Raw genomic sequence first — 27,963 nt, forward strand, 5'->3', positions numbered from 1 at the left:
CAGCAGCTGGACAATAAAGTTTATTGTGACCCTGATACTGCAGCAGATCGCTCTCATCCATTTCCTGTTATCACTTCAAATAGAAATGAGACTGTAGAGGTTTGGTGCATGCAGAAAAACAGCTGCAGGGACAATGAAAAGACTTTTCTGCTCCAACTTCTCCCAGCATGCTGAGCTAATGATTAGTTGGTGTTTTTCTCCAAACACTCTCTCACTCTTCTCTCAACGTGTTCACAATAAACTGTGAACAGACACCGAGGAGAGCAGCAGAAGACCTCATTCGGGAGCTAAACTCAACATGAACTGAACTCACAGAAAAGTGAGCTCGGTGCTTACCTTTAGATGAGCCCACAAACCGAGAGAAACTCCGCGATGAAGCTGGAACTCTTTCCAAACACAGGAAACAGATCAGGGAGCAGAGACCCACGTGGTTCAAGCTGATCTCAGCTACGATCCAGGAGACAAGGGTGGGCAGATCGATGCAGATATCGATCCAAAAGTTGGTCCTACTTTAGTCTCTTTGAATGAAAAAGTAGCTCTGTGCAAACACCTCCTCTCGTGGAGCATTCTTACTTTGCTCCGCCCCCTTCTTTTTCTTCTTCTACTTCTATATACCGTTCATTGGCGGTTGTCAAAAAACAAAATGGTGCATTACTGCCACCAACTGGTGTGGAGTGTGAACTAGAATATCGACCCTCAACTCGTCCCAAACCATTTATTCTCCTTGAAAAACTGGAATAAGGCCTGATCACTTTCACTTCTTGAGTCCTTTTGCAGTAAATCAATAAGATCCACTTTTATTTTTATGTTACTGAGGTTTTGGATCAGTTACCTTCTCACAGTGTAATGTAACATGTTCTATAGTTTTCTCTTTTTTGAATGATTTGAATGGAGGTTATAATCCACCATCACTGAACAGAAATGAATATCTAAGTAGGAAGTCATCAGTTCAGTTTTTGATCAATTTGAGTGTATTTTACTGTGCTGGCTGAGTTTGATTTTTATTAATTCATGTATGTATTTCCTTTTATATACAGCACTAATTTACAATGGGAGTTTCCAAGGTGTGTTATTGCAGGGTAAATGTCATTTAGAGCCTTTTAAAAGTATTCTAATATTATCTTTTAACAGGAGTGACTGATTTTAAAAATGGGATTCTTTATGTCTGTGTAATATTTCATTAGTCTCTCTTACTCTAATATTTCTCTCCATACTCAACCTTGTTTTTGTTTTTCCCTATAAAACAGTTATACATCACATATTATAAACCTGACTTTGATAAATATTTAGATCTTCACACATTTCAGGGTCCAAGTGTGGGTTGACTGAAGTGTTTGTTTTTATCCCAACAACATAATAAACATTTACTGTTATATGTACAGAACCAAAAATCAAAAACATGATATATGCATTACTGTCTTAAGACTCTAGGGGTCATTGTTGTTCAGGAAGTACATTCTCCTCTGATAAGCAGCTAAAAGCGCTTCTCTAACCAAAGACTGTAAACAGAAGATGAGAGTTTAGAAACAGTAAAACAGATTCACAGAACCCACAGTGATATTAAACATGCAGCACTGACGGGGATGACAGACAACATTACAGGTCAGTTGCAAAAACAATAACTCTAATACAGAACAAAGATACTGAGTATAAATGAAGATGTTAGACCTCACTAAGATCAGGATAACTGGTGACCTTCAGGGCATCAATCCAGTATGCCTCTGATGACAGGACATGAGCAGTGTTACAATTTATGAAACTGATGAAAGATTTTATTACAAAAAACTAAAGGAGTGTTTGTAAAATAGAATCTCTCGGGAAAATGAAGGTGTGGCAACACACAAATATATATTAGCAATTAAATTTCAGCTCGCCTCGACTTTTGTAATAGTCTTTACTCTGGTGTTAGTCTGTCATCAGTCAGCCGACTGCAGCTGGTCCAAAACTCTGCAGCACGGTTACTAACGGGCACACGCAAACGAGACCACATATCTCCCATACTGGCATCCTTACACTGGCTGCCAGTCAAGTTTTTGAATTCATTTTAAGATTTTATTATTTGTTTTTAAGGTGTTGCATAGGTCTGCACCCTCATACCTTTCTGATTATTTAAATTGGTACATTCCTGCTAGATCACTGAGGTCTGTGGATCAGATGCTCTTAGTTGTCCACGGTCCACATTAAACACAGAGGAGACCGGGCCTTTGCTGTGACTGCTCCTATCCCTTCACATCAGGACCTCCTCAACATTGGACAGTTTTAAAACCCTTCTAAAAATGAATGAGTTTTTACAATTTCTGTCTTACTCAACTTTTATAGAAGTATTGTGTTGTATAGCTGGAGACAGCGTTTATACCGCTGTCTGCTTTGGTCGCAAAGCCATCATGGACCTCTGTGGAGATCCGGCTTTCTTTAGATTCAGTTAAAATCAAGGCACTCGAAAAGATCCTCTGGAAAAGAGTAATATTCTTGGAACAGAGTTTATTAAACAGAATTATATTGACAGCAAGAAATTACACACAGAATATAGCGAGACAGTTAGCAGAAAGCAAAGTGAAGCAAACCCCATGGTGAAGAGCCTTTAAGCACAAACATAACGAATTTGCAAAGGGATAACAAACAGTTATTATAATTCATCACACTTTGAAATATCAGACAAATCAACAATACAGCTCTTCTAAATAGTGGCCTATTAATATTATGCTGAACACAGTCCAAAAGATTCAATAAGTCACATCAGTCTCTACTGTCTGTCTACTGTTTACTATAATAGCCAAGTAGCTAACAAAGGTAAACAGCAGTTTTCTCAATCCCTACTAATGAATGTTATCTTGTTTCAGGACAATACCAGGTAAGCAGATGTGTCATTTTTTCTGGGATTTCACACAACCCAGGAAAAATAATTAATACATAATAGGCTTGGAGTAACAATATGAATCATAATCAAGCAGCCCGCCCCCTCCCATTTTGACAGGTTGTGTGTGAGACTTCAGCACAGCAGCAAGCAGGCGCATCGAGGCCCCTCACACTCAGTTTTTACATATATGCTGTCAACGTTAACGCTGTCATCAAGATTGACACAATTACAATTTTTAACCCATCTGGAGCGCAGAATGCACGAACTTTGGACAAACTGTCCAAAATGGATTGACAGAGACATTTCAGGGATTTTGAGTCATTCTGCACTCCAGAACGGATTAATTGTGTAAAAATTTTAAAGCACATAATCGTGATGTCAGCATTGACGTTAAGTTTAACCCTCAAACCAGAAAAGGATCTTTCTGTCTCTTCAGATTCACTTTGATGGGAGCGATTTCAGCCCTGATTGATCACGCTGATGTTTGCACAGAGCAGACAATGAGGTGAATGTTTTGGCACATTGGTAACAGTGAAACAGTTTATTAGTAACGTGGGATCGTTTGTGTTCAGAGTATGAACTGAGATTCCTGAAGCTCTTCTCACACTGGTCACAGCTGTAGTTTCCTTCCATGTGTGCACGTTCATGCTTGTTACGACTACCTGAATGTGAGAAGCTTTTTTTACAGTGTCTGCACTTGTATGGTTTCTCTCTTGTGTGGACACGTTTGTGTCTTTTAAGGGTGACTGCAGTGATGAAAGATGACCCACACTGATCACAGAGGTGCTTTTTAACCCCACTGTGAATCAGTTCATGGCGTTTTAATCTACTTGATGTGGTGAAGCTTCTCCCACATTCTTTGCAGTATTTCAGTTTGTCTCCAGTGTGTCTATGTTGATGTGTTTTTAGGGCAGCTTGATTCTATCTGAACTCTGTGGAGCCTGATCTCAAGCTTTTTGAGTCTGACACAGAAACCAGAGTATCGTTCTGTGTCTTCAGATTCACTGTGATCCAGTGATGGGAGTGATTTCAGCCCTGAGTGATCACGCTGATGTTTGCACAGAGCAGACAATGAGGTGAATGTTTTGGCACATTGGTAACAGTGAAACTGTTTATTAGTAACGTGGGATTGTTTGTGTTTGGAGTATGAACTGAGATTACTGAAGCTCTTGTCACACTGGTCACAGTTGTAGTTTCCTTCCATGTGTGTATGTTCATGAATGTTACAACTACTTGATTGTGAGAAGCTTTTGTCACAGTGTCTGCACTTGTATGGTTTCTCTCCTGTGTGGACTCGTTTGTGTGTTTTAAGGTGACTTACAGTGGTGAAGATTGACTCACACTGATCACAGCGGTGCTTTTTAACCCCACTGTGAATGAGTTCATGTTGTTTTAATCCACTTGATGTGGTGAAGCTTCTCCCACATTCTTTACAGTATTTCAGTTTGTCTCCAGTGTGTCTACGTTGGTGTACTTTTAAGAAGTATTGGTGACTGAAAGTTTTTCCACAGAGGTCACAACGAAAGTCTTTCCCACCACCACAGTGATGACAGGGTTGAGAACTGGATCCATCTGTGTCGCTCTGCTTCTAAACAAAGACACAAAGACAGTGATAGTAAGTCCTTCAACACTTTTATCCTGAACGTCGCCTGAAATAAAGAGCATCTCTGCAGACGTCCAATTACATTTTACTGTTTAACGCACTCAGTTTACTGGGCTGCAATAACTACAATACTACCACCATAATACTACAGTAATACTAAAATCATAACTGAAATGAAAATCTGAATAATCACTCAGAGCTGCTTTTCCATGCAGTAGAATTGCTAACATGCTAACACAGTTTAATGAGCAGAGTTGTTCCAAACAGTCAGGCTAAAATGACAAGATAACAATATAAATACATACCTCACAGTAACTGCACTTGTAGAGTCTCTTTCTTGTGTGGATCTGTTGGTGGTTTCTCAGGTGATGTGGAGCTTTAAAAGTCTTCTCACACAGGTCACATTTATAAGGTCTCTCCTCAGTGTGGGTAAACATGTGTTGTTGTAAATGCGCGTTGGTTGTACACTGTCTGCCACACTGATCGCAGCAGTACACATCATGTCCGGTGTGAATGCGTAGGTGTGTATTTCGATTCCGTATCTGGCTGAAAGTTTTGCCACAGATGTCACAGCTGTATGCCTTAATTCCAGAGTGGGTAACTAGATGCCTCTGTAAGCTGCTACTGTGAGTAAAAGCTCTGCCACACTGATCACAGCTGTACGCTTTAACTCCACTGTGGATGAGTTGGTGTTGTTTTAGAGCATCCTTCCTGGAAAAAGACTTTCCACACAAGTCACAGCTGAACGGTTTCTCTCCAGTGTGGATGACCTGATGAAGTTTTAGTGAAGGCTTCACAGTAAACTCTTTTCCACATTCATCACAGCTGTATGTTTTCTCTCTCTTTCTTCTGTGAGGTTTGTCGGCCTCCTGAGAGCGCTGACTTCTTGCTCCATGTTGGTCCTGCAGTGACAGAGATACAAACAGAGGCAGTGAGTGAAATGCAGTCGTGGAACAAACTCAACCTTCAAACTTCCTCCATTAACACTAGTTTTGAACCTGAAGGTGGAGTGTGGCGCCAAACACCTTAAAGGTCTCTTATCCCCACCTGCTGGTAGTTCTAACACATTACATCCAACCTGGTGTTAAAAATAATTAATGACTGTTCAAACCAATGACTGTAGAAAACATTGTCTGTATTGTGCACTGGTGTCTGGCTCTGGTATAGATCATAAGCCCCGCCTCCTCCATGTTAGACAGGAGTGGGATCAGATAATTTTTCAATCATTAACTATAGATTAAAATAGTAAAGCCCAATATTTATGCACTGAAACCAACTACAGCTGTTTGTTTGGTAGCTTACGTTAAAATAAAGTTTGTTTCAAATATTCTGGTTAAAAGAAACAGTCTGGATGATTCTTAATAAGTTATTGTTGACAGTTACATGGACATTACTCTGTACAGCTTACATGCTCTGAGAGAAATAATTTGAAGCTTTAACATTTCTTGTCTGGTACCCAGGCAACCGCTGAAACATCAGTTATAATACCTGCGTATGTTGGTGACCACAATGCAGCAGCAGACTGAACAAGGACTGAAACCTGCTCCATCATCTCATCTTTATCAATTTACATAGCACCAACAACTCAAAGGTAAACATATTGCAAAATCTGTTAGTATATAAGGCTTTGTCCTTATCTAATAAACAGCTCATATGTCAGCTGGCAGCAGAGCTGTAGAAAGGAAGATATGTAAGAGAAGAACTTCAGATCCCGAGTGTGTGAGGACAGAGAGGATCAGCTTTATTTCAGATTTGAGGGATAAGCTTTATTTTTCAGTTTGTGATGATTCTGTTCTCTTTGTGATTCCAGGAGCTGCCCTCAGATTCAGACCTCAGCACCACCCAGTGACAGCAGACAGATCATCCAACATGTTCACATGTTAACTGCAAAATTAATTGATGAAAACAGTACAAAGGTTAAAGTACCACATGATGTGCTGTCAGTGAAAGCTGCAGCTCTTTTGTTGATACATTTAAAGTAGTGCTATCAATAGATTAAAATAAATAACCTCATAAATAAACTAATAAATCCCTCAATTTTCTGCATTTAATCGCAATCAATTGATCAATATGCCAGAATGCAATTACACTTTTTGAACTTTATATTTAAGCATGTAACAGACATTCTTGCAATATAATGAAATAAATAAAGAATAAACGCAAAGAATATTTGCTTTGTGTTTGCTTCAATCATTTAACACAGGTTCTCTCCTGTGAAATACAACTTTTTAAAAAGCCTATTTACTAATATGTAAGTATACATTAATATATAATATATATGAGTGCTGTCAAACAATTAAAATGTTTAATCATATTCATCACAGGGTTACTGTGGATTCATTTATTCTTTATGTTTCCTTTTATATATTTCCATAAATTTCTAATTTCTTCAATGATAATAAACTCAATGTAACAGTTACTGGCTTGGTTCAATGAAGGAAAATATCTGTTTGTAACCTGAGGGTTTTTACTTTTACTCCTTACATTTAAAAAACAGATGTGTTACTTTTGGTCTGAGGAATTTGAGGAGAGTTATTTCATCACTGCGGGCATCAAACATCAAACCAATATGAACCTAAACAGTAACACATAAAAGGCAATCCTGATCATGTACTAATCACCAGGGTGTGAAATACAAAAAGAGATGAAAGAGGCAAAACTATGAGTAAGCCGATGTTTTTCTTCTTTTTGTTTTTGCACAGCAACTGAACGACTGCAGGTGCTCATAAGTTGCAGGAGAGTTTTCTCCAAGCATGACATCCCGGTGTATTTCAGACCCATCAACACGCTCAGACAAAAACTGGTTCACCCGAAAGACAAAACTCCAAAACACAGACTCAACAATGTGGTGTATGCTGTACAGTGCAGCGAGGAATGCCCAGACCTCTACACTGGAGAGACCAAACAGCCACTTCACAAGCGCATGGCACAACATAGAAGAGCCACCTCCACAGGACAAGACTCAGCAGTCCATCTGCATCTAAAGGTCAAAGGTCACTCTTTCGAGGATGCCAATGTTCACATTTTAGACAGAGAGGACAGATGGTTTGAAAGAGGACTGAAAGAAGCCATCTATGTCCACTGTGAGCGACCATCTTTGAACAGAGGCGGTGGTTTATGACACCAACTGTCTGCCATCTATAATCCAGTTTTGAGATCCCTCCCCAGACGCCTTAACGCCAACTCACATCCTGGGCCATCCGACCTCAGAAATTCGCATGATAAGGTGGGGCCAGGTTTCACAAAGAGCTCACCCGAAACTCTGGCTGATTGGAACCCACACCTAGTTTCACACCTTGGCTCAGGCGATTAGAGGATCATCAGGGGGTCCTTTTGTCCCTCTGTGGGGGGATACTCCCACTAGATTTAAATCTGGGACTCTCTACCATTTGACCTAAGAACTGAAGAAGCTTCTTGGATGAGAGGTGAAACGTCTTCAAGTAACTTAAAGAAGTCCAGACGCTTTTCTTTGCAAGCTCCTTTGACAAGTTGCAGTAACAATACTTCAGCATCTAGCTATCCATGCAGAAGACGAGCGAGCATAAATTGATTAATATTTTTTAAGTGGCAGGTAATTTCAAATGCAGCATTTCTATCAGCTCAAAAAACATCAGCAAACAAACAAACTGTTTATGTGCAGTTTTGTCTCACAGTGTGTTACTCGCTAAAGCAGCGGTCCCCAACCCCCGGGCCACGGACCGGTACGTGAGTTATTTGGTACCGGGCCGCAAGAGTGAGACTCGGGTGTGAAATGTATGGTTTTCAGGGTTCTTATCGGTTTTTAGCGTTATTTTGTTATCGTTTTTTTTCGTTAACTCGGTTTTCCTGGGTCTTTTCATGTGTGTTATGAATAAATCTTCTTTTTTTCGGTACCGGCACTAGTTTTATTTTGTTGTATTTATCTGCGACACCTTAAAGGCCGGTCTGTGAAAATATTGTCGGGCACAAACCGGTCCGTGGCGCAAAATAGGTAGGGGACCGCTGCGATAAAGGTCCAGCTGCTGTACATCACAGGGAGAGAAAGGAAAGAGAGCTAACTTCACTCAGAGATGGAGAAAGATAAGACACACAGGACAGGAGAGGAAGAAGAGAGGTTAGATTTAAAGGGAAGGACTGCTCAGTGGAATTTGATCAACTGGAGATTAAAGCTTACATGTAAGTCCTCATGTGTTGAAATCAGACATTGGGTCTGTACATGTGACATTATGTTTTTTCATAAACTGAAAGATGCTGCAAAACAATCTGAGGCAGATTATTTAGTGAAGTGATTGTATATATAATAATATACGACACAGTCATATAACAGGTTGGGAGTATGAGAGTTTTAGACGTGACTGATTATTTGGTGAAACTGTGATATTTTCCTCACCTTCTGTGTTGAGCTCATTGTTTCCTCTGTAGTGACTCAGCTGAGTCTAGATGGCTGAAAATGTTCCTCTGCTGCTCCGTCAGACTCTTCTCCTCCTGCTGATCAGCTGGGACACAAAACAGATCTTTGTTAGGCTCCACACTGCACTGAAGAGTCAAAGTGTCTCATATGTTCATCTGACAACACAAAATACAAATTTCACTCTGATTGCTTGTAGAAATCTTGTGAGACGTGTTGTGCTGCAAAGTGAGGAAACTCTCTCACTCACTTATACTTCAGGAGGAACTTTGTGACATTGGCTCTAATATTCTAAGCAGCCCTTTACTATGACAGGGCCAGAAAGTCCTATTTGAAGGTTTGGGAGAAGGACCATGTTAAAGGTGGATTGGGGTTTATACACTTTGTTATGATACAGGTAAGGCTGTAAGAGCCTGAGAAGGTGTCCTGAATGAACCTCTAAAACCAGTTTTCAGCTAACGACTCTGCTTCAGTCTGGAAAACAGCAACTACAAGTTTAAAGACTCCATCAACAATTCACACCCAGCAACAGCCTGAACAGCTCCTCCGGTGGTTTCCACAAACAGGGTCATACCTGTTACTCCCCCACCCCACACTTTCAACTCCTTCAGCCCCCCAGTCCCACCACCTCCACCATGTAAACAGACTCTTTAACATACAGACCCCAACAAAGCAGCTGAACAAGGCTCAGTGTATCCATTATAAACCCGTTTACTATGGACAGGGCCAGAAAGTCCTATTTGAGGGTTTGGGAGAAGATTATAAACCATACAGTGGATCACAATATGAAGCAGTTTAAGACAACTGTTGCTGTGAACTTTCACTATAGAGAGAAAACTGAACAGAACATCTGAATTCACTCGATGCTGAACATTCATTTCATAGAATGAAGAATTGTAATTATACTCAGATCTACCTGTGCTTTAATGATGGGGCCTTTGAACTTACACACTCAAAAGCTTTAACCAGCTTTCCTTCCTGACTTTGACTGCAGCTGTGTTTGACACAGGAAGACATTATTACATTCTTCACACTCTCCTGCACATTAACCAGCACAACATATTTTTATTCTCTGTGTTTTCAAATATGAACACTGTTTACTTTCATCTCTGTTTCATTAGTTTTTGTTAACATCTTCCTGTGCATCACTTTACAGCAGCCACACTCATTAAAATGAGACTTTGTAGGAGTTCACTTCCTCTCATGTGTTCATCCACAGCAGCTGGACAATAAAGTTTATTGTGACCCTGATACTGCAGCAGATCGCTCTCATCCATTTCCTGTTATCACTTCAAATAGAAATGAGGCTGTAGAGGTTTGGTGCAGGCAGAAAAACAGCTGCAGGGACAATGAAAAGACTTTTCTGCTGCAACTTCTCCCAGCATGCTGAGCTAATGATTAGTTGGTGTTTTTCTCCAAACACTCTCTCACTCTTCTCTCAACGTGTTCACAATAAACTGTGAACAGACACCGAGGAGAGCAGCAGAAGACCTCATTCAGGAGCTAAACTCAACATGAACTGAACTCACAGTAAAGTTAGCTCGGTGCTTACCTTTAGATGAGCCCACAAACCGAGAGAAACTCCGTGATGAAGCTGGAACTCTTTCCAAACACAGGAAACAGATCAGGGAGCAGAGACCCACGTGGTTCACGCTGATCTCAGCGACGATCCAGGAGACAAGGGTGGGCAGATCGATGCAGATATCGATCCAAAAGTTTGTTTAGTTTGTTTTATCATCCAAATTCATGATTTTACTCGCTTAGGATGAAACGGTAACTCCGTCTGCGTAAACTGTGTCCAGCATGTGATCCCGGAACAGACTTCTTCTTCTTTGTATTGTTTATTGGCGGTTGTCAAACACCAAAATGGTGCATTACCGCCACCAACTGGTGTGGAGTGAAGCGTCGACACCCAAATCCTCCCTAAATGTATACTCTGTTTTAAAAACTGGAATAAGTCCTGACAACTTTCACTTCTTGAACCCTTTTTCAGTAAACTTACGTTTTGAACAGCGAGCGCGTCAACATTATCCCCCTATTCAGCTTCTCGGCGACTCAAAGGTTTGACAGTCACCAATAGTAGTGTTCAAATCAATATGTCCAAATCTTATTCCAGATATGACCACCTCCTCTCTCCTACTCCTTCCTGTGCTTCTCATTTCTCCTACCCTCCTTAAATTTTTATACAACCATCGTCCCCTCCGTTCTTCCTCCCACTGTTTTTGTCATGTTTCCTTTATTTCTTGCTTTATTATACTCGTTATCTCTGTCTGACAGAAGTTAAAAGCCGGGTCAGTTAACCCATGTTTTGTGGCTTTCTTCACAACTCTGTCGTTTCATTTCCTCTGACTCCATAGTGAGCTGGAATCCATAAAAAGCCAACTATAAGTCCCATCATGTGTATTTTGTTAAATGTTTGCTGAACCTCTGTTAGTACATCTGCTCTACTTTCTGAGCGGCTACACTATAAACTGTCCAATGAAGAGCTTCAGTCTGAACAAATGCCTGATTGTAACGGTCACATGTCTTCTACCCACTGAACAGCTGACAGTACTGGAAGCATTTTTCCAGTGTGTACTGACGGTCCACCATTGATCCTTTTCAGGGACAACAAATCCTACCCCGGTTTGACTGGCTGTATTCTTTGATGCATCTGTATATATTTGTACATAATTATAATACTGATCATTGTAAGTCTGTACTGTATGTAAGTTTCAATTAAATTCCCCATTCCTGTCCTTCTTTTCGTGTAATGTGAAATCTACTGTGGCATCAGTAGATTTGGCTCAAGCAGATCCCAGGAACAGCATTGGAGATCGGAGCGCAGTCCTAGGAACAGCTAGGATGCACAGGAAGTATATGAAAATCTGGTCGTATAAAAGTTACATTTTGTTAGGCTTTGGGTATTTGCATATGGTTTTTAAAAAATTAATATAATCTTTGTAAAAACTGCTCGTAAACTAGCTTGTATGGTGGGTCCTGTGATTTTTCATGTATTGCCGCTAACATACAGCTGATTTTGATTTTTAGAATTAACCTTTTTGTGATATGCTTTGGTACCAAAGAGCAAACGGCTCAATTTATTAAAATCAGGCAATAACAATAACCTCTTCACTGGGGTGAAGAATCCAGCCACTGTGGCATGGAGGTACAAGAATAAATCAATTTACACATCATATTGATATGGGTACGGTTTATTAACCCTTGTGCTGTACAGAACCTGTGGTGTCCAGATTGTAGATGGATTTAGGGATAGATATTTGATGGCACCTGTGTGTGCCGCTTGCCATCAGCTGTTACCTGCTTTGTTTTTGCTAGCTTTGTTTACATCTGTTTTCTTCAAAAATGTCTGTACACTTCTGGTTTATGACTTCCAATCGCTACTAAATATCAGAGCCACTGTTGTAGAGCAATCCCGACTGGCTCAAGGACGTGAAGATTTTCATATCCCACCTGTGTTTGAGACTGTACCACTGTTCCTCCGGTGCGATCCACAATGCCATCCCACCAGGAAGAAATGTCAAAGAAGGCGAGGGAAACGGGGCAGTGTATTGGTAAAATTCAAAAATTTCACCGACAGCTAATTCTTACGCTCTCCTGAACAAATTTGCCCCGGATATCAAGTTGTTCATCTCCGGGCGATCCCTGGAATTGGTGCACCTATTGGAATTGGCCAGCAACCCTGTGTTAGCTAGATGCTGTGGTTAATGCGAGGTGCTAAAAAAAGATAAAACTTTTATTTTGAACGACTTCTTCACCACTCGTCGCTTTAATTTTCTTCTGGTGACAGAAACTTGGCTAAACTTGGGTGAGATAAGCTCGCTTTCGGAAGTTGTCCCTCCAGGCTGTGTATATCTGAAGTCGCCATGGACTACTGGCCAGGCTGGAGGGCTCGCCATAGTTAATAAAACTATTTCAACTGTCAGCATTGGAATGGTTTCAATCTTACCTGTCTAACCAAAGTTCTTCTGCTAGATTAGGTGATACATGTTCCTCAAAACCCTCAATTTTTTGTGGGGTCCCCCAGGGGTCCATTCTTGGCACAGTTCTCTTTCAATTTATATCTTCTCTGTAACGGCAACCTTCGGTCCTTCTTTGCCGTTTCTGCAGGACGTAAAGTTTCTGACTCGTGCTCTTGTTAAGTAGCTTGGATGCCTTCCGGTAGCAAAAACGAGGCGAAGGAAAAAAGGGGCAAAAAATTTATTTTCCATACAAATCGAAAGGTACAAAACAAATGCCTCTGGTGGGAGCTCCGTTTACATTCCCTTTATGTTACAACAAAAAATAACATTAAAACGGCGACGGTCAGAAAACTGTTGCTCCACGTCCTGCTTGCTTACCTAACCTTTTACCCACACCCCTCCGCATGTGGGCCAAATACACACCCCCTTTACGACATCTATCAACACTTTACAACAACGACAGACTAACAAAGCAGGATTAATTTATGGAGCACAGACTATTACATTATAACATAAAATGTTCAAGATTATAATAGAAACTTAAAGATTATGACAAATACTTAAATATGGCATGAAGTAACTGAGTAAAATATTGGCCTGGACTTGGCTCCAACACTCTCTATGCGCTCAATTTTTAAAAGAACCTGGATTCTCACACCATTGTTATGCAGACAACTCACAGATTTACCTGCCACTGAAACATAAATCTGTGAGTCCTTTGAAGGGATTGCTGGATTGTTTGGAGGATGTTAAGGCGTGGATGGCTTTAAACCTTCTCAGCTTAAATGAACAGAAAACAGAGTGTTTGGTCCCTGTGACCACTATGACTTTGGGCCCTTAGGAATTTATTTTGAAAAAGCCCTTGCGAGGAACCTAGGAGTGATTTTTGATAGTAATCTAACATTTGATAAACATATTAATGCCGTCATCAAGACCAGTTTCTTTCATCTTCAGCTACTTGCAAAGTGAAGCCATTTCGCTGTTTTACTGACTTTGAGATAGCTATCCATGCCTTCATTTCATCTCACCTCGACTTATGTAATAGTCTTTACTCTGGTGTTAGTCTGTCATCAGTTAGCCGACTGCAGCTAGTCCAAACCAGTGTTGCCAACTCCTCAGTAAGGAAAATCGCTATTGGCTGTCCTAAAAGTCGCTAGAAGTCGCTAAATGACGTCATTACCTAATTTGCATAATTGGCCATGCTAATGTAATTGTAATCTATGTTGTTGGAGAGAGAAATAACATTGTGGAAGAGACATAAAGTGAGTAAAAAACGTCCTAAATGCATTTAGAATTTATTTAGAACTACAAATTAAATTTATTTTAGCAATTATTGTTTTTTTAATGTCACAATTCCAACCCTGCTCCTTTACCCGGGCTTGGACCGGCAAAAGTGACCCGAAATAGGCACTCTGGTGGAGTTACTTTGTGTGTGTGTGTGTTTATAAGTAGTTTTAAACCTTGTGATCCACAAAACAGCATAAGAGTAAAAGAAGAACTGACTGCGTTACAGCACCCGCTGCTTGTTGAGAGTAAAAGCGATATGCGCTTTCACGTCTTTTTTTAGAGGGGGTCTGAAAACTCGCTAAATATAGCGACAAAGTCGCTAAGTTGGCAACACTGGTCCAAACGCTGCAGCACAGTTACTAACTGGCACATGGAACTACTTTGAACACCGGCACCCCCGTGCGTGGCATCCTGTTACAGCAGCTCCGCTCATTCTCAGCTTCTTTCTTATCTCCTCTTTACTTTTGCCAAAATTTTTTGTATCTAAAGTTTCAGCTGTTAGATTCTGCAGTCATGGACTACCGTTTTGTGCTCGTCTTGGTTGTCTTTCTCTTTTTTTTTTCTTTTTTTTTCAACTTTTGTTGGCCGTGTTTGGGAACCCGGCACATGGATCCTTTGTTTAGTGTAGGTATCAGCTGTTACCGCTGCGTCCCGCAGCAGAGCTGCCGGTGGACAGACATTCCCAGCGAGCTGAGAAGGACACAACGTGGGTGTCGTGCTGGGAGGGAGCGCTGTCGGCAGAGAAGCAGACGGTATAGACCATCTCTCCCTTCTGTAATCACTGGAAACGTAAGATCTTTACCAGGCATGTGAGGGGGAGGGGCTTGAGCACCCGTCCCTTTCCCGATGGGAGCCCAAAGTGCCCGTTTGTTGAGGCATTTTTTTTTATGTGTGTGTACTTGTTTAGTCCTGTCTGTGCCCCTCAAAAATAATATTTAACTATCAATCATAGTTTTTGCTAAATAAAAGGATCTGACTTGCATCAGTCACATGATCGCCATTAACCAATGATTGCCCTTGATGGCAGAACGCTCTGGTTACGAGCCGGGAACGAACTCACAAAGAGCACGCACATGTTTGGAGGTCCGGAGCTGTAGTAGAAACACAAATTAACTCAGAGACACAGACTGATGCGACAAAACCAGTAAGTAGGTGTACAGCCTACACTGTAGTCTACAGCACACAGTATTAGCTTATTACGTACACGTTGGTAAGCTGTCTTGTGGCAACTGACGAATTGAAACAAATGAGCGTGCTGTGTGTGCAACAGCGCGACAAATATTACCTGTCCTTTTAATAACTGCACAAGTAGTGCTGGTCGTAGCTGCTGGCTGACTGGGTAAGGCTGTCATGGGTCTGTAGCTCTGTCAGCGTTTTAGGGAACATATTTAGTTTTAAAGTAAGTTACAGGGCTTCTCCTGCCTTTCCGCGAGGGCTTGTATTTCACTAAAAACAATCTAATATTCATGTCCACATAATTATGGATGATTATAATTAATATTATATATAATTAATATTTAAAAAACACACGCTGTATTTTAAAGAACATACATTAAGAAGCAGATCATATTAGATTTATATTTTAAATAAGACAAAATGCTGATTTTACAGCAGTAAAATTATTGTATCTCTACAGTTTAAACATGTAATAAGCTTTCTGACTGCACAGAGTGAATAGTGAAACAAATACATCATGAATACAATATTTCATATTTATTACTTTTTTCCCCTCATTGCCTTATTATTGTAGCTCTAGTAATAAATAATAAGGGAAGGATTCTGGATCAGCACCATGATGCCCACAGTATATCCAGTATTCTGAAGGTCTAAAATGTCACTGTGTGTGTTTTATGTATATAGATTTTTAAAATTATTACTCATGATATAACATTGTCCAGACATGGCTGGTAAGGAGATGGGGAGGAAACAGTAGGAGCTGTGTGAGGCTACTAAAGGCAGTGTATCCCTCAGCAGCTGGATTACAAAGAGCACAGGTAACATTAACACATGGACCAGTTGTTGGAGAGGTATTCCAGTATAAAAATAATAATAAGCATAACTGGAATGTTTTGCTGCTGTCATAATTTTTATTATAGATTAAGTGCAGGAGTTGTTAGGTGTGGATAATTACATAATAGTTTATTGCAATAGCAAGTTGTGCCTTGTTCTCAGATGGACACCAAGTGGAGAGTGATAGATGAGATGAGGGGATGTCATATACTGGCATGAATTCAAAATTCTGCTCCTCACATACAATGTCTTAAATAATCAGGCCCTGTCTTATCTTAATGACCTTGTAGTACCATATCACCTTATTAGAGCACTTCGCTCTCGCTCTGAAGGCCTACTTGTTGTTCCTAGAGTATTTAAAAGTAGAATGGGAGGGAGAGCCTTCAGTTTTCAGGCCCCTCTTCTGTGGAACCAGCTTCCAGTTTGGATTCGGGAGACAGACACTATCTCTACTTTCAGTTCTGTTCTAGGATGCCCTCTGGACCTAGTAGAGGTGGTGAGTGACAGGAGAATGGTGGCTAAGCTGTCATCCCTGTTGGACAACATCTCCCACCCCATGCAGGAGACTCTGACAGCACTGAGCAGCTCCTTCAGTGGGAGTCTGCAGCACCTACGATGTGGGACGGAGAGATTTCGCAGGTCTTTCCTCCCCACTGCTGTCAGACTCCACAATAAAGACTTTTGCAGCTGATCAAACACACAAACACACACATGTGCAATAAGACTGCTATATGTGCAATTCTTCTTCTGACGAAGTTGTGTTTTTGTATTTTCCTACTCAGTTGTATATAGTATTTGTATTTCTATTTTATTCTATTGTATATATTATTCTATTCTATTTTATTCTATTGTATATAGTATTTTATTTTATTCTATTGTATTTTATTGCATTCCAGTGTTTTCTCATTTCTGCTACATAACTTTGCACTTTTGCTGTAACAAAACAAATTTCCCACCTGTGGGACTAATAAAGGTCATCTTATCTTATCTTATTCTGTTTTTAATGAACTTATCATTGTCTTCTGGCTATGTTCCCTCTGTTTTTAAACATGCTATAGTGCAACCTGTTCTTTAAAAAAAGGTGTCTTGATCATTGTGATTTCGTTAATTATAGGCTGATATCCAAACTTCCGTTCCTCTCCAAAATCCTAGAGAAGATAGTTCTCTCGCAACTCCAGGCTTACCTGGATGCACATGACATCTGTGTTAAATTTCAATCTGGTTTTAAACCACGCCACAGCACTGAAACAGCTTTGCTGAGAGTCCTTAATAATCTTCTCTTAATTACTGATTCAGGGCATTCTGCTGTATTAGTCTTATTGGATTTGTCCTCAGCCTTTGATATGTAGACAATCCGAATGGTATTTCCTTATTTTCTTTCCACTGTGTTCCTCTTAATGATGAACTACAAATTTACCCTAAATTACTAAAATATCAATATTTTAATATGAGAAACGATTCTAGAACATAAGTTACTGGTATAAGGAATCAATATTTCAGTATTGATCCACACATCACTAATAATGACTTATTATGGCTCCTTTAAGTTCGATAGTTGCTATGTCCTCTGCCTCATATAATTAGGAGCTGGTGTCTAGGAGCCATTTTTCTTATTTCCCTGTCTTTATCACCACTAGAGGGTTGTATTTCATTTTATGTACTGGTTATAATAGAGGTAGGTACGGGGTTATTTAAGGTCAAGGGTAATTCTGTCCAGGTGTTGCTGATGAGAAGGGGCAAACCATTTCCTACTGTGCTTAGTCTAGTTACTTGTTGTCTGTGTTTAAATGAAAATTTAAATGGATGTTGCAATTTAGGACCCCTCCTTGATTCAGAGTCTTTCCCTTTTCACGTAAATGGTCTCCTTGATCCATCCATCCATCTTCATCCGCTTTATCCGGGGCCGGGTCGCAGGGGCAGCAGCCTAAGCAAAGAGGCCCAGACCTCCCTCTCCCCAGCCACCTCCTCCAGCTCGTCCGGGGGAACACCAAGGCGTTCCCAGGCCAGCCAAGAGATATAATCTCTCCAGCGTGTCCTGGGTCTGCCCCGGGGCCTCCTCCCGGTGGGACATGCCTGGAACACCTCACCCAGGAGGCGCCCAGGGGGCATCCTTGTCAGATGCCCAAACCACCTCAGCTGGCTCCTTTCGATAAGGAGCAGCAGCGGCTCTACTCTGAGCCCCTCCCGGATGGCCGAACTTCTCACCCTATCTCTAAGGGAGAGGCCAGCCACCCTTTGGAGGAAGCTCATTTCCGCCGCTTGTATCCGCGATCTCGTCCTTTCGGTCACTACCCACAGCTCGTGGCCATAGGTGAGGGCTGGGACGTAGATCGACCGGTAAATTGAGAGCTTCGCTTTTACACTCATCTCCCTCTTCACCACGACGGACCGGTGCAGCGTCTGCATTACTGCAGCTGCAGCCCCAATCCGTCTGTCGATCTCCGGCTCCCTTCTCCCATCACTCGCGAACAAGACCCCGAGATACTTGAACTCCTCCACTTGGGGCAGGAACTCATCCCCGACCCGGAGTGGGCACTCCACCCTTCTCCAGCTGAGAACCATGGCCTCAGATTTGGAGGTGCTGATCCTCATTCCCGCTGCTTCACACTCGGCTGCGAACCGCTCCAGTGCGATCTGGAGGCCCTCACCCGATGAAGCCAACAGAACCACATCATCCGCAAAGATCAGAGATGAGATTCTGAGGCCACCAAAGCGAAAGCCCTCCGCCACTTGGCTGCGCCTAGAAATCCTGTCCATAAAAATTATGAACAGAACCGGTGACAAAGGGCAGCCCTGGCGGAGCCCATCACCCACCGGGAACGAGTCCGACTTATTGCCGGCAATGCGAACCAAGCTCTTGCAACGGTTGTATAGGGATTGAATGGCCTGTAGCAATGGGCCAGACACCCCATACTCCCGCAACACCTCCCACAGGACACCCCGAGGGACACGGTCGAATGCCTTCTCCAAGTCCACAAAACACATGTAGACTGGTTGGGCAAACTCCCATGCATCCTCAAGTATCCTCGAGAGGATAAAGAGCTGGTCCAGTGTTCCGTGACTAGGACGAAAACCGCATTGTTCCTCCTGCATCCGAGGTTCGACTAGCGGACGAACTCTCCTTTCCAGCACCCTGGCATAGACTTTCCCGGGGAGGCTGAGGAGTGTGATCCCCCTGTAGTTGGAACACACCCTCCGGTCCCCCTTCTTAAAGATGGGGACCACCACCCTGGTCTGCCAATCCACGGGTACTGCCCCTGATCTCCACGCAACATTGCAGAGGCGTGTCAACCAGGACAGCCCTACAATGTCCAGAGCCTTCAGGAACTCGGGGCGGACCTCATCAACACCAGGGGCTCTGCCACCAAGGAGTTGTTTAACTGCCTCAGTGACCTCGCCCCCGGAAATTGGCGGGTCATTCCCCTCATCCCCAGACTCTGCTTCCTCCTCGGAAGACGCGTCAGTGGGATTAAGGAGGTCCTCGAAGTATTCCTTCCACCGCCTGACAATTTTCTCAGTCGACGTCAGCAGCGCTCCGCCAGCAGTATACACAGTGCAGGTAGAGCACCGCTTTCCTCTCCTGAGACGCCTGACGGTTTGCCAGAACCTCTTCGAGGCAGTCCGAAAGTCTTTTTCCATGGCCTCTCCGAACTCCTCTCACACCCAAGTTTTTGCTTCAGCCACTGCCCGAGCCGCATTCCGCTTGGCCTGTCGATACCTGTCGGCTGCCTCCGGAGTCCCACAGGCTAACCAAGCCCGATAGGACTCCTTCTTCAGCCTGGTGGCTCCCTTCACCTCTGGTGTCCACCATTTGGTTCGGGGATTACCACCACGGTAGGCACCAACCACCTTGCGGCCGCAGCTCAATGCAGCAGCTTCGGCAATGGAGGCGCTGAACATGGTCCATTCGGACTCAATGTCCCCCGCCTCCCTCGGAATGCTGTTGAAGCTCTGCCGGAGGTGTGCGTTGAAGATCTCGCGGACTGGGGCCTCTGCTAGTCGTTCCCAGCACACCCTCACTACGCGTTTAGGTGCACCAGGTCTGTCCAGCATCCTCCCCCGCCACCTGATCCAACTCACCACCAGGTGGTGATCAGTTGACAGCTCAGCCCCTCTCTTTACCCGAGTGTCCAGAACATATGGTCGCAGGTCTGGTGATACGATTACAAAATCGATCATCGACCTACGGCCTAGAGCGTCCTGGTGCCACGTGCACTTATGGACACTCTTATGTTCGAAGAAGATGTTCGTTATGGCCAAACTGTGATTAGCACAGAAGTCCAATAACAAAGCACCGTTCGGGTTCAGATCAGGGAGGCCGTTCCTCCCAATCACGCCCCTCCAGGTCTCGCTGTGGTTACCCACGTGAGCATACTCCGAACTGCCACTCGGCGCATAAGCGCAGATGACAGTCAGGACCCGTTCCCCGACCCTAAGGCGCAGGGAACAAACCCTCTCGTCCACCGGGAAAAACCCCAACGTACTGGCAGCAAGCCGAGGGGATATTAGAATACCCACCCCAGCCCGCCGCCTCTCACCAGGGGCAACTCCAGACTGAGACAGAGTCCAGCCCCTCTCCAGGAGACTGGTTCCAGAACCCCAGCCATGCGTAGAGGTGAGCCCGACTATATCTAGCCGGTACCTCTCAACCTCACGCACTAACTCAGGCTCCTTCCCCACCAGAGAGGTGACATTCCATGTCCCTATTGTCAGTCTTGGCAGCCGGGGGTCAGTCCGCCAGGGCCTCCGCTCCTGGTCGCCACCCGGCACACAATGCACCCGACCCCTATGGTCTCCTTGACTCTGGTCTCAAACCGGCGTTCCTACCTGTCCAGGATGTGTACCTGTGTTCCTGGAGGACAGGCGGGTCCATGGACCAGTCCACAGCTGAACACCGTACTTGGGTTCAACTTCCAGTGAAACTGAGGCCACAGCTCAGGACAATAGAAGATTGAAAAATGCTGCCTGGTCTAATGGGTCTCAATCTCTGCAACATTCAGCTTTCAGAATTTGTCTTAAATAGCATAAAAGCATGGATCCATCACACCTTGTATCAGGAAAACATTGATGAACTTTGAGCAAATGAAACCACAACTTTAAAAAATGAATTCCCAAAATTAATTGTTTCGACATCTTAAACACAAAATCATAAGTTTTAATACCTACAGCAAGTTTAAGGAAAAATAAAAGATTTTAAAGAGCTTTCAACCTTTTTTCTCAAATATAAAACAGCAGATGGCACTTACATGCATCTTTTATGGGATTGTTCAAAAATATCTAAATTCTCTGCATCAACAAGAAAATGAACTCGATACTAAACTTTAAGATCTGTAAACATCTGGGTCAATTCTTACCACGGTTGCTGCCTCTGAATAAAAATCTGGACAAAAGAGATCCAGGTTATTAAATAAGCTTATGTTTAATGTCAGGATATGTGTTATTGAACTGGATTACGGAGCAGCCCCCCTACTGTAACTCAGTGTTACAAGGAAATTTTTCATAACTTTCAGGTCAGATTTTTAATAAGCTGCAGGAACCCTGTTCAGTGTGAGTGGAGAACAGCCAAGTCTCCTCCTCTGATAAACCTCCATCTGTGCCACTGAAAACAGTTCATCTGACTCTGACTGTAAACATGTTTCCATTTGTCACTTCAGTCTTTACTCTGAAATACAGGAAATGAAATCACAGCTCAAACTTCTTCATCCAACTGCTGGAACAAAGCGAACCACTCGACATGAACAGTGAAGCAGAACAGTTTAGAAAGCTTAAAATGAGACTAGGGAACCATTTTCATTTATAGTTGCCTCATCAGATCTTTACAGGAGATTCACTCTGAACTCTGTGGAGCCTGATCTCAAGGTTTTTAAGTCTGACCCTGAAACCAGAAGAGGATCTTTCTGTCTCTTCAGATTCACTGTGATGGGAGTGATTCCAGCCCTGAGTGATCACACTGATGCCGTGGTGGCGATCTTTTTTTTTTTTTTTAATCTTAAGTGCACGCAAACCAGTAAACAAATTAAAACAAATACTGTTGATAAATTATAATACAAAAATAGTTGTCAGTGCAACACCAAAACATAAAAGTCTGTCATAATCACTTCTTGGATTTTGTCAGAATTAGTGAGTTTTTGTTTTTGTTTGTCCACCCGCCTCTTGAGGATTGACCACAAATTATCAATGGGATTAAGATTCCAGGCCACGGACCCAAAATTTCAACGTTTTGGTCTCCGAGCCACTTAGTTATCACTTTTGCCTTATGGCACGGCGCTCCATTGTGCTGGAAAATAATTCCAATAATTCTTCACCAAACTGTTGTTGGATTGTCGGAAGAAGTTGCTGTTGGAGGCTGTTTTGGTACCATTCTTTATTCATGGCTGTGTTTATGGGCAAAATTGTGAGTGAGCCCGCTCCCTTGGATGAGAAGCAACCCCACACATGAATGGTCTCAGGATGCTTTACTGTTGGCCTGACACAGGACTGATGGTAGCGCTCACCTTTTCTTCTCCGGACAAGCATTTTTCCAGATGCCCCAAACAATCGGAAAGAGGCTTCATCCGAGAATATGACTTTGCCCCAGTCCTCAGCAGTCCATTCACCATACTTTCTGTAGAAGATCAATCTGCCCCTGATGTTTTTCTTTGGAGAGAAGTGGCTTCTTTGCTGCCCTTCTTGACACCAGGCCGTCTTCCAACAGTCTTCGCCTCACTGTGCATGCAGATGCGCTCACACCTGCCTGCTGCCATTCCTGAGCACGCTCTCCGATCACGCAGCTGAATCATCTTTAGGAGACGATCCTGGTGCTTGCTGGACTTTCTTGGACGCCCTGAAGACTTCTTATCAAGAATTGAATGTCTTTCCTTGAAGTTCTTGATGATCCTATAAATTGTTGATTTAGATGCAATCTTAGTAGCCACAATATTCTTGCCTGTGAAGCCATTTTTATGCAACGCAATGATGGCAGCACGCGTTTCTTTGCAGGTTAACAATGGAAGAACAATGATTTCAAGCATCACCCTCCATTTAACATGTCAGGTCTGCCATTCTAACACAATCAGCGTGACATGATGATCTCCAGCCTTGTGCTCGTCAACAGTCTCACCTGAGTTAAGAAGACGATTACTGAAATGGTCTCAGCAGGTCCTTTAATGACAGCAATGAAGTGCAGTGGTAAGGGGTTTTTTGGGAATAAGTTCATTTTCATGGCAAAGAAGGACGATGCAATTCATCTGATCACTCTTCATAACATTCTGGAGTGTATGCAAAATGCTATTATAAAAACTTAAGCAGCAACTTTTCCAATTTCCAATATTTATGTATTCTCACCACAGCTGTATACTCTTGAAGGAATCACATCCTGACTCACTATTGATCACATCTGGACGTTCACTCGGAGAGACTCTGCTTCAGTTATAAATACACTGGGTGCCCCCATCAGCTCATTAAAGGGGGTACCCATGAAAACCATTCATGGTGTTTTCAAGAGAATTAAAATATTTCAGTCAGCTTTCTACAGTTTTACATTTCAGTTATGAAATATGTCTGTTTAATGTGAGGTAGACATGGACACTGACTTTGTTGCTCCTTGGCTGTTATGGTACAGTGCAGCTTTTTGAGTTTATTATCTAACACTTAATGAAAACACTTATTCAAAAAATATTTTTGTTTATAATTTTTTTTTTTTCCTCAAAGGTTTATTTATTGCTTTTCCCAACAACATTTTAACCAGACAGGAAGAGAGAGTTAAAAAAAAAGGAGAAAATTAATTAAAAAAATTAAAAAAATTTGAGTGTATAATAGTAATGTATGTACATTATATATGAATAGTGTTAGGGGAACACATAGATATAGTTATACATACTCTCCCATGTAGATCATTCAGATATTATTAAAGGAAAAATAAAAAAATTAAAAAAAAATTATATATATATATATATATATATATATATATATATATATATATATATATATATATATACATATATGGATAAATAAAACAAAACAACCCCCCCCCCCCCAAAAAAAAAATAAAAAAAAACAAAACACACAAACAAACAAAAAAACAAACAAACAAACAAACAAACAAAAAAACACAAGGGTTAACAGATAGTGCTCCAGAAAAATATAAAACAAGTATAACATAGTGAGACATAGGTTTAAGTGCATTATTCCAGGGCTTCAGGCTGAAGTTTAGTCCAAGGGTGTCAAATTAGTTAGAGAGGCATCTGAACTAGCGGTTGCAGTGATAAACTGTGTCCTCTTCAGTTCCAGTCCATTTAATTTCACTTCTCTTCTCCTGTCCTATTGAGCAGTCCAGCACTCGCAGGCCCCCCAGGTTCTCTTTAACAGCTGCAACACTACTTCTCCCATACAGGTTGAATGGATATAGTCATTTCTATTCACTATCGATCGTCTCCTCACTTTCCAAAAATAACAAAAAATTTCCCCACATTTTTTTAAAGGAAGCATGTTTACCCTTTATCATAGCCGTAAGTTTCTCCAAAGCAAGGGATTTTGACAGTGTCGATAACCAAGTTCTCAGGTGTGGTCTACTAATGGATCTCCATGATTTGGCTATGCTATATTTCGCCTGTAACAGGCAGAAGATTGTGTTTTTTTTGGTTAACCTTACTCAGCTGGATTTCAGCGGGGAAAATTCCTAGGATGCATAGTTTAGGACACAGTTTCAGCTTGACACTTGTAATATGCGCAATTACATCTAAAACTTCTTTCCAAAACTTTTGGATTTTTGAGCATTCCCATAGGCAATGCATCAGTGTGCCTTTTCCCCCACATTTAACACATATGTCTGGGGTTTTGGGGTCAAATTTGTTTAATAATGTTGGGGTGATATATGTTCTCATTAACCATTTATACTGAATTAGTTTAAATTGGGTGTTTATAGATTGTGTTTGGGCTTTCAAGCAGGCTTTTTGCCATTCCTCTTTAGTTATTCTACACTCTAAGTCTTGACACCATGCAAGTCTTTCTTTTTCTGAGGATGTTTGAGAGCCGTCTCTGAGGTTGCTGTAAAAACAGGATATTAAACCCTTCTTCAGCTGATGGTTTATTGCTATGTCCTCTAATGAGTTTAGAGTGGGCAATGTTAGGGATTTTTGAGTTTTTGAAATGAAGCTTCTGATTTGAAGAAATTTGAAAAAGTGTTTAGTTGGAATGCCAAATTTCTCTGTCAAGCCATTAAAACATAGTAGGGTGTCCTTGTCAAATAGGTCTGCAACTTTGCACAGGCCTCTGACGGCCCACATTTTAAAGCCCAAATCTTTCCAGCCGGGTTTAAAGGCCCTATTGCCCCAGATAGGTGAGAATTGGGATAGTGCTGGCGTTTCATTTTTAAACTTGAGTGCGTCGAACCAGACACGGATGGTATTTTTAACAAAGAGGTTTGGTGTATCTTTCATCAGATCTTTATACTTTGCGGAGTACAGGTAAGTGCTGAGCGGTAAGGGGGTAGTGCTTGTCCTTTCTAGATTTACCCAGGGTAAGGTTGTTGTTGAAAACCAGCATGAGGCCGCAGAAAGCTGGGCAGCCCAGTAGTACCATTTGAGGTTTGGAACACACAGACCTCCCCTGTCATACGGGAGATATAGTAGCGAAAGGCGCAGTCTGGCTCGTCTGTTATTCCAAATGAATTTAATGAATATTGTTTTTGCCTTTGTGAAGAAGTCATCTGGAGGGCTGAGAGGAATGACTTGGAAGAGGTATAGAAATTTTGGAAGAACGTTCATCTTGAGAATATTTACACGTCCAATCAAAGAGATTGGCAGCATAGACCATCTATTGATTAAGTCAACAACAGAGTTGATAGTAGGAGTGTAATTTGCATGTACCAAATCGTTAATTTTTGGTGTGATTTTTATACCTAGATAGGTAAGACTGTCTCTGGCAACTTGAAACATTGTTTGAATAGGTGGTTTAATTCTTTCAGAATGTTTAAAGAAGAGGATGGCCAACTTAGATTCATTAATTTTATAACCGGAGATATTGCCAAAGAGATTAATTGTTTTGAGTAGCTGGGGAATTGAGCTCTTTAATTTGGACAGCATTAAGATAATGTCATCCGTGAATAATCCAATTTTGGACTCAATATTATTTGTTCTAATGCCAGAGATATTTTGATTGCTCCTTATCGCAATAGCCAATGGTTCTATTGCTAGGACGAAAAGAAGAGGCGAAAGGGGACAGCCTTGACGTGTACCTCTGCCTAGATAGAATGGTCTAGATATGATATTGTTAGTTCTAACTGAGGCTATAGGTTTATCATATAATATTTTGACCCAGGTCATGAAGTAACTGCCAAAGCCAAATTGAGACAGTACCTTATAGAGATAGTTATGTTTGACCCTATCAAAAGCTTTTTCTGCGTCCAAGGAGAGCAGAGCCATGTCTGGATGTTCTGAATTTGAGTAAAGTACATTCAGTTCTCTGCGAATACCATGCTGCGCTTGCCGGCCTTTTACAAAACCATTCTGGTCAGTATCAGCAAGAAGATGAAGGTACCGTTCAAGTCTGTTTGCCAGTACTTTACTTATTATCTTGGCGTCAGAGTTTATTAATGAGATTGGTCTATAAGATTCACATTTTGTGGGTGGTTTCCCAGGCTTAGGGAATACCGTTATGAGAGCATTACGCAAGGAGGGGGGAAGCTCTTTTAAATCATAACTTTCCACTAGCATGTCGTACAGAGGGCGTACTAATTTGTCTTTAAATATTTTGAAAAGGTCTAGTGGGATTCCATCTGGGCCGGGAGTTTTTCCCATTTTTAATTTATCAATTGCAATCGACAGTTCACTCATAGATAACTGAGAGTCTAATTCGCATCGAGCTTCTTCAGAGAGTGAAGGGATGCTTATTGAGTCAAAGAAGGATTCTAGTGATTCTTGAGTCGCATCTCCTATTGAGGTATATAATTGTGAGTAGTAGAGTTCAAAGAGTTCATTTATTCTGTGAGGATCTGTGATGTTTTCGTCTGCAGTTCTAATTTCATTTATTGTTTGTTCGTTCAGTAGCGTTTTTATGCGCCATGCCAAAAGTTTTCCTGCCTTCTCTCCCTGGTCATAGTAGGTCTGTCTCAGTCTAAGTAGTCCTGCTGAGGCTTTCTCAGTAGTTAATTTATCATATTTTGCTCTCAATCTTAAAAGTTTTTGTTGTTTTTCTTTAGAGTCATTTAGGTTTATCTCAAGTTCCACTTCTTTTATTTGACCTTCGAGGTCCAACATCTCAGTATAATTTTTATTTGCTTTGTTTTTGGTGTAGCTTATCATCTGCCCACGAATAAAAACCTTAAAGGCTTCCCATCTTACTGAGGCTGTAGTTTCGGATTTATTAAAGTAGAAATAGTCATCAATATTTTTGCCTACATATTCCAAGAATTTTTGATTATGCACCCAGTGTGGTTTTAAACGCCAAATAGGATTACGTCTAAGAGCTGTTGTAACTGAGAAGTTAAGCGTAGTTAATGAGTGGTCAGATATAAGCACACTTTTATATGAACAGCTGTTAATTCTGGGGATAAGAGAGTTTGAAATAAGAAAATAATCTATGCGACTGCGGCTATTATGACTGGCTGAATAGCAGGAGTATTCTCTCCCTGTTGGATTTTTAAATCTCCATATATCTTTAAGATTCAATTCAGACATAAAGTGTTGTATGGCTCGTCTAGATTTTGGATGGGAAGAGTCTGAACCTGATGATCTATCAAGCTCAGGCTCTAGGGTACAGTTAAAGTCCCCCCCAACAATTATCTCACCGTGGAGGGCTGCAATAGAGAGGAATAGATTGTTATAAAAGGTGAAGTCGTCGATATTGGGGCCATATAAATTAACTAAAATTAAGTCTTGGT

At 41.7% G+C, this 27,963-nt stretch overlaps 1 protein-coding gene across 6 annotated transcripts in view; it reads right to left on the reverse strand.

Annotated features, from left to right (window-relative positions):
• LOC148101548 (uncharacterized) overlaps nt 1–27,963 on the reverse strand; it is a 206,784-nt gene that overhangs the window by 46,204 nt on the left and 132,617 nt on the right. For 2 of the 6 annotated variants that reach the window (XM_087846384.1, XM_087846393.1), the window contains 2 exons: nt 4,766–5,291; nt 2,467–4,445 (listed from right to left, as the gene is read on the reverse strand). In XM_087846384.1, the coding sequence (XP_087702510.1) occupies nt 3,747–4,445; nt 4,766–5,291 (1,225 nt within the window). In that variant the 3' untranslated portion in view covers nt 2,467–3,746. Of the gene's footprint in view, nt 1–2,466; nt 4,446–4,765; nt 5,363–8,829; nt 8,848–27,963 lie in introns of those variants that run through there. The other 4 variants (XM_087846399.1, XM_087846402.1, XM_087846395.1 and 1 more) reach the window with 4 other exon arrangements.

Source organism: Neolamprologus brichardi, chromosome 9, assembly GCF_056152115.1.
Source record: "Neolamprologus brichardi isolate AB-2024 chromosome 9, ASM5615211v1, whole genome shotgun sequence".
Lineage (NCBI taxonomy): Eukaryota > Metazoa > Chordata > Actinopteri > Cichliformes > Cichlidae > Neolamprologus > Neolamprologus brichardi.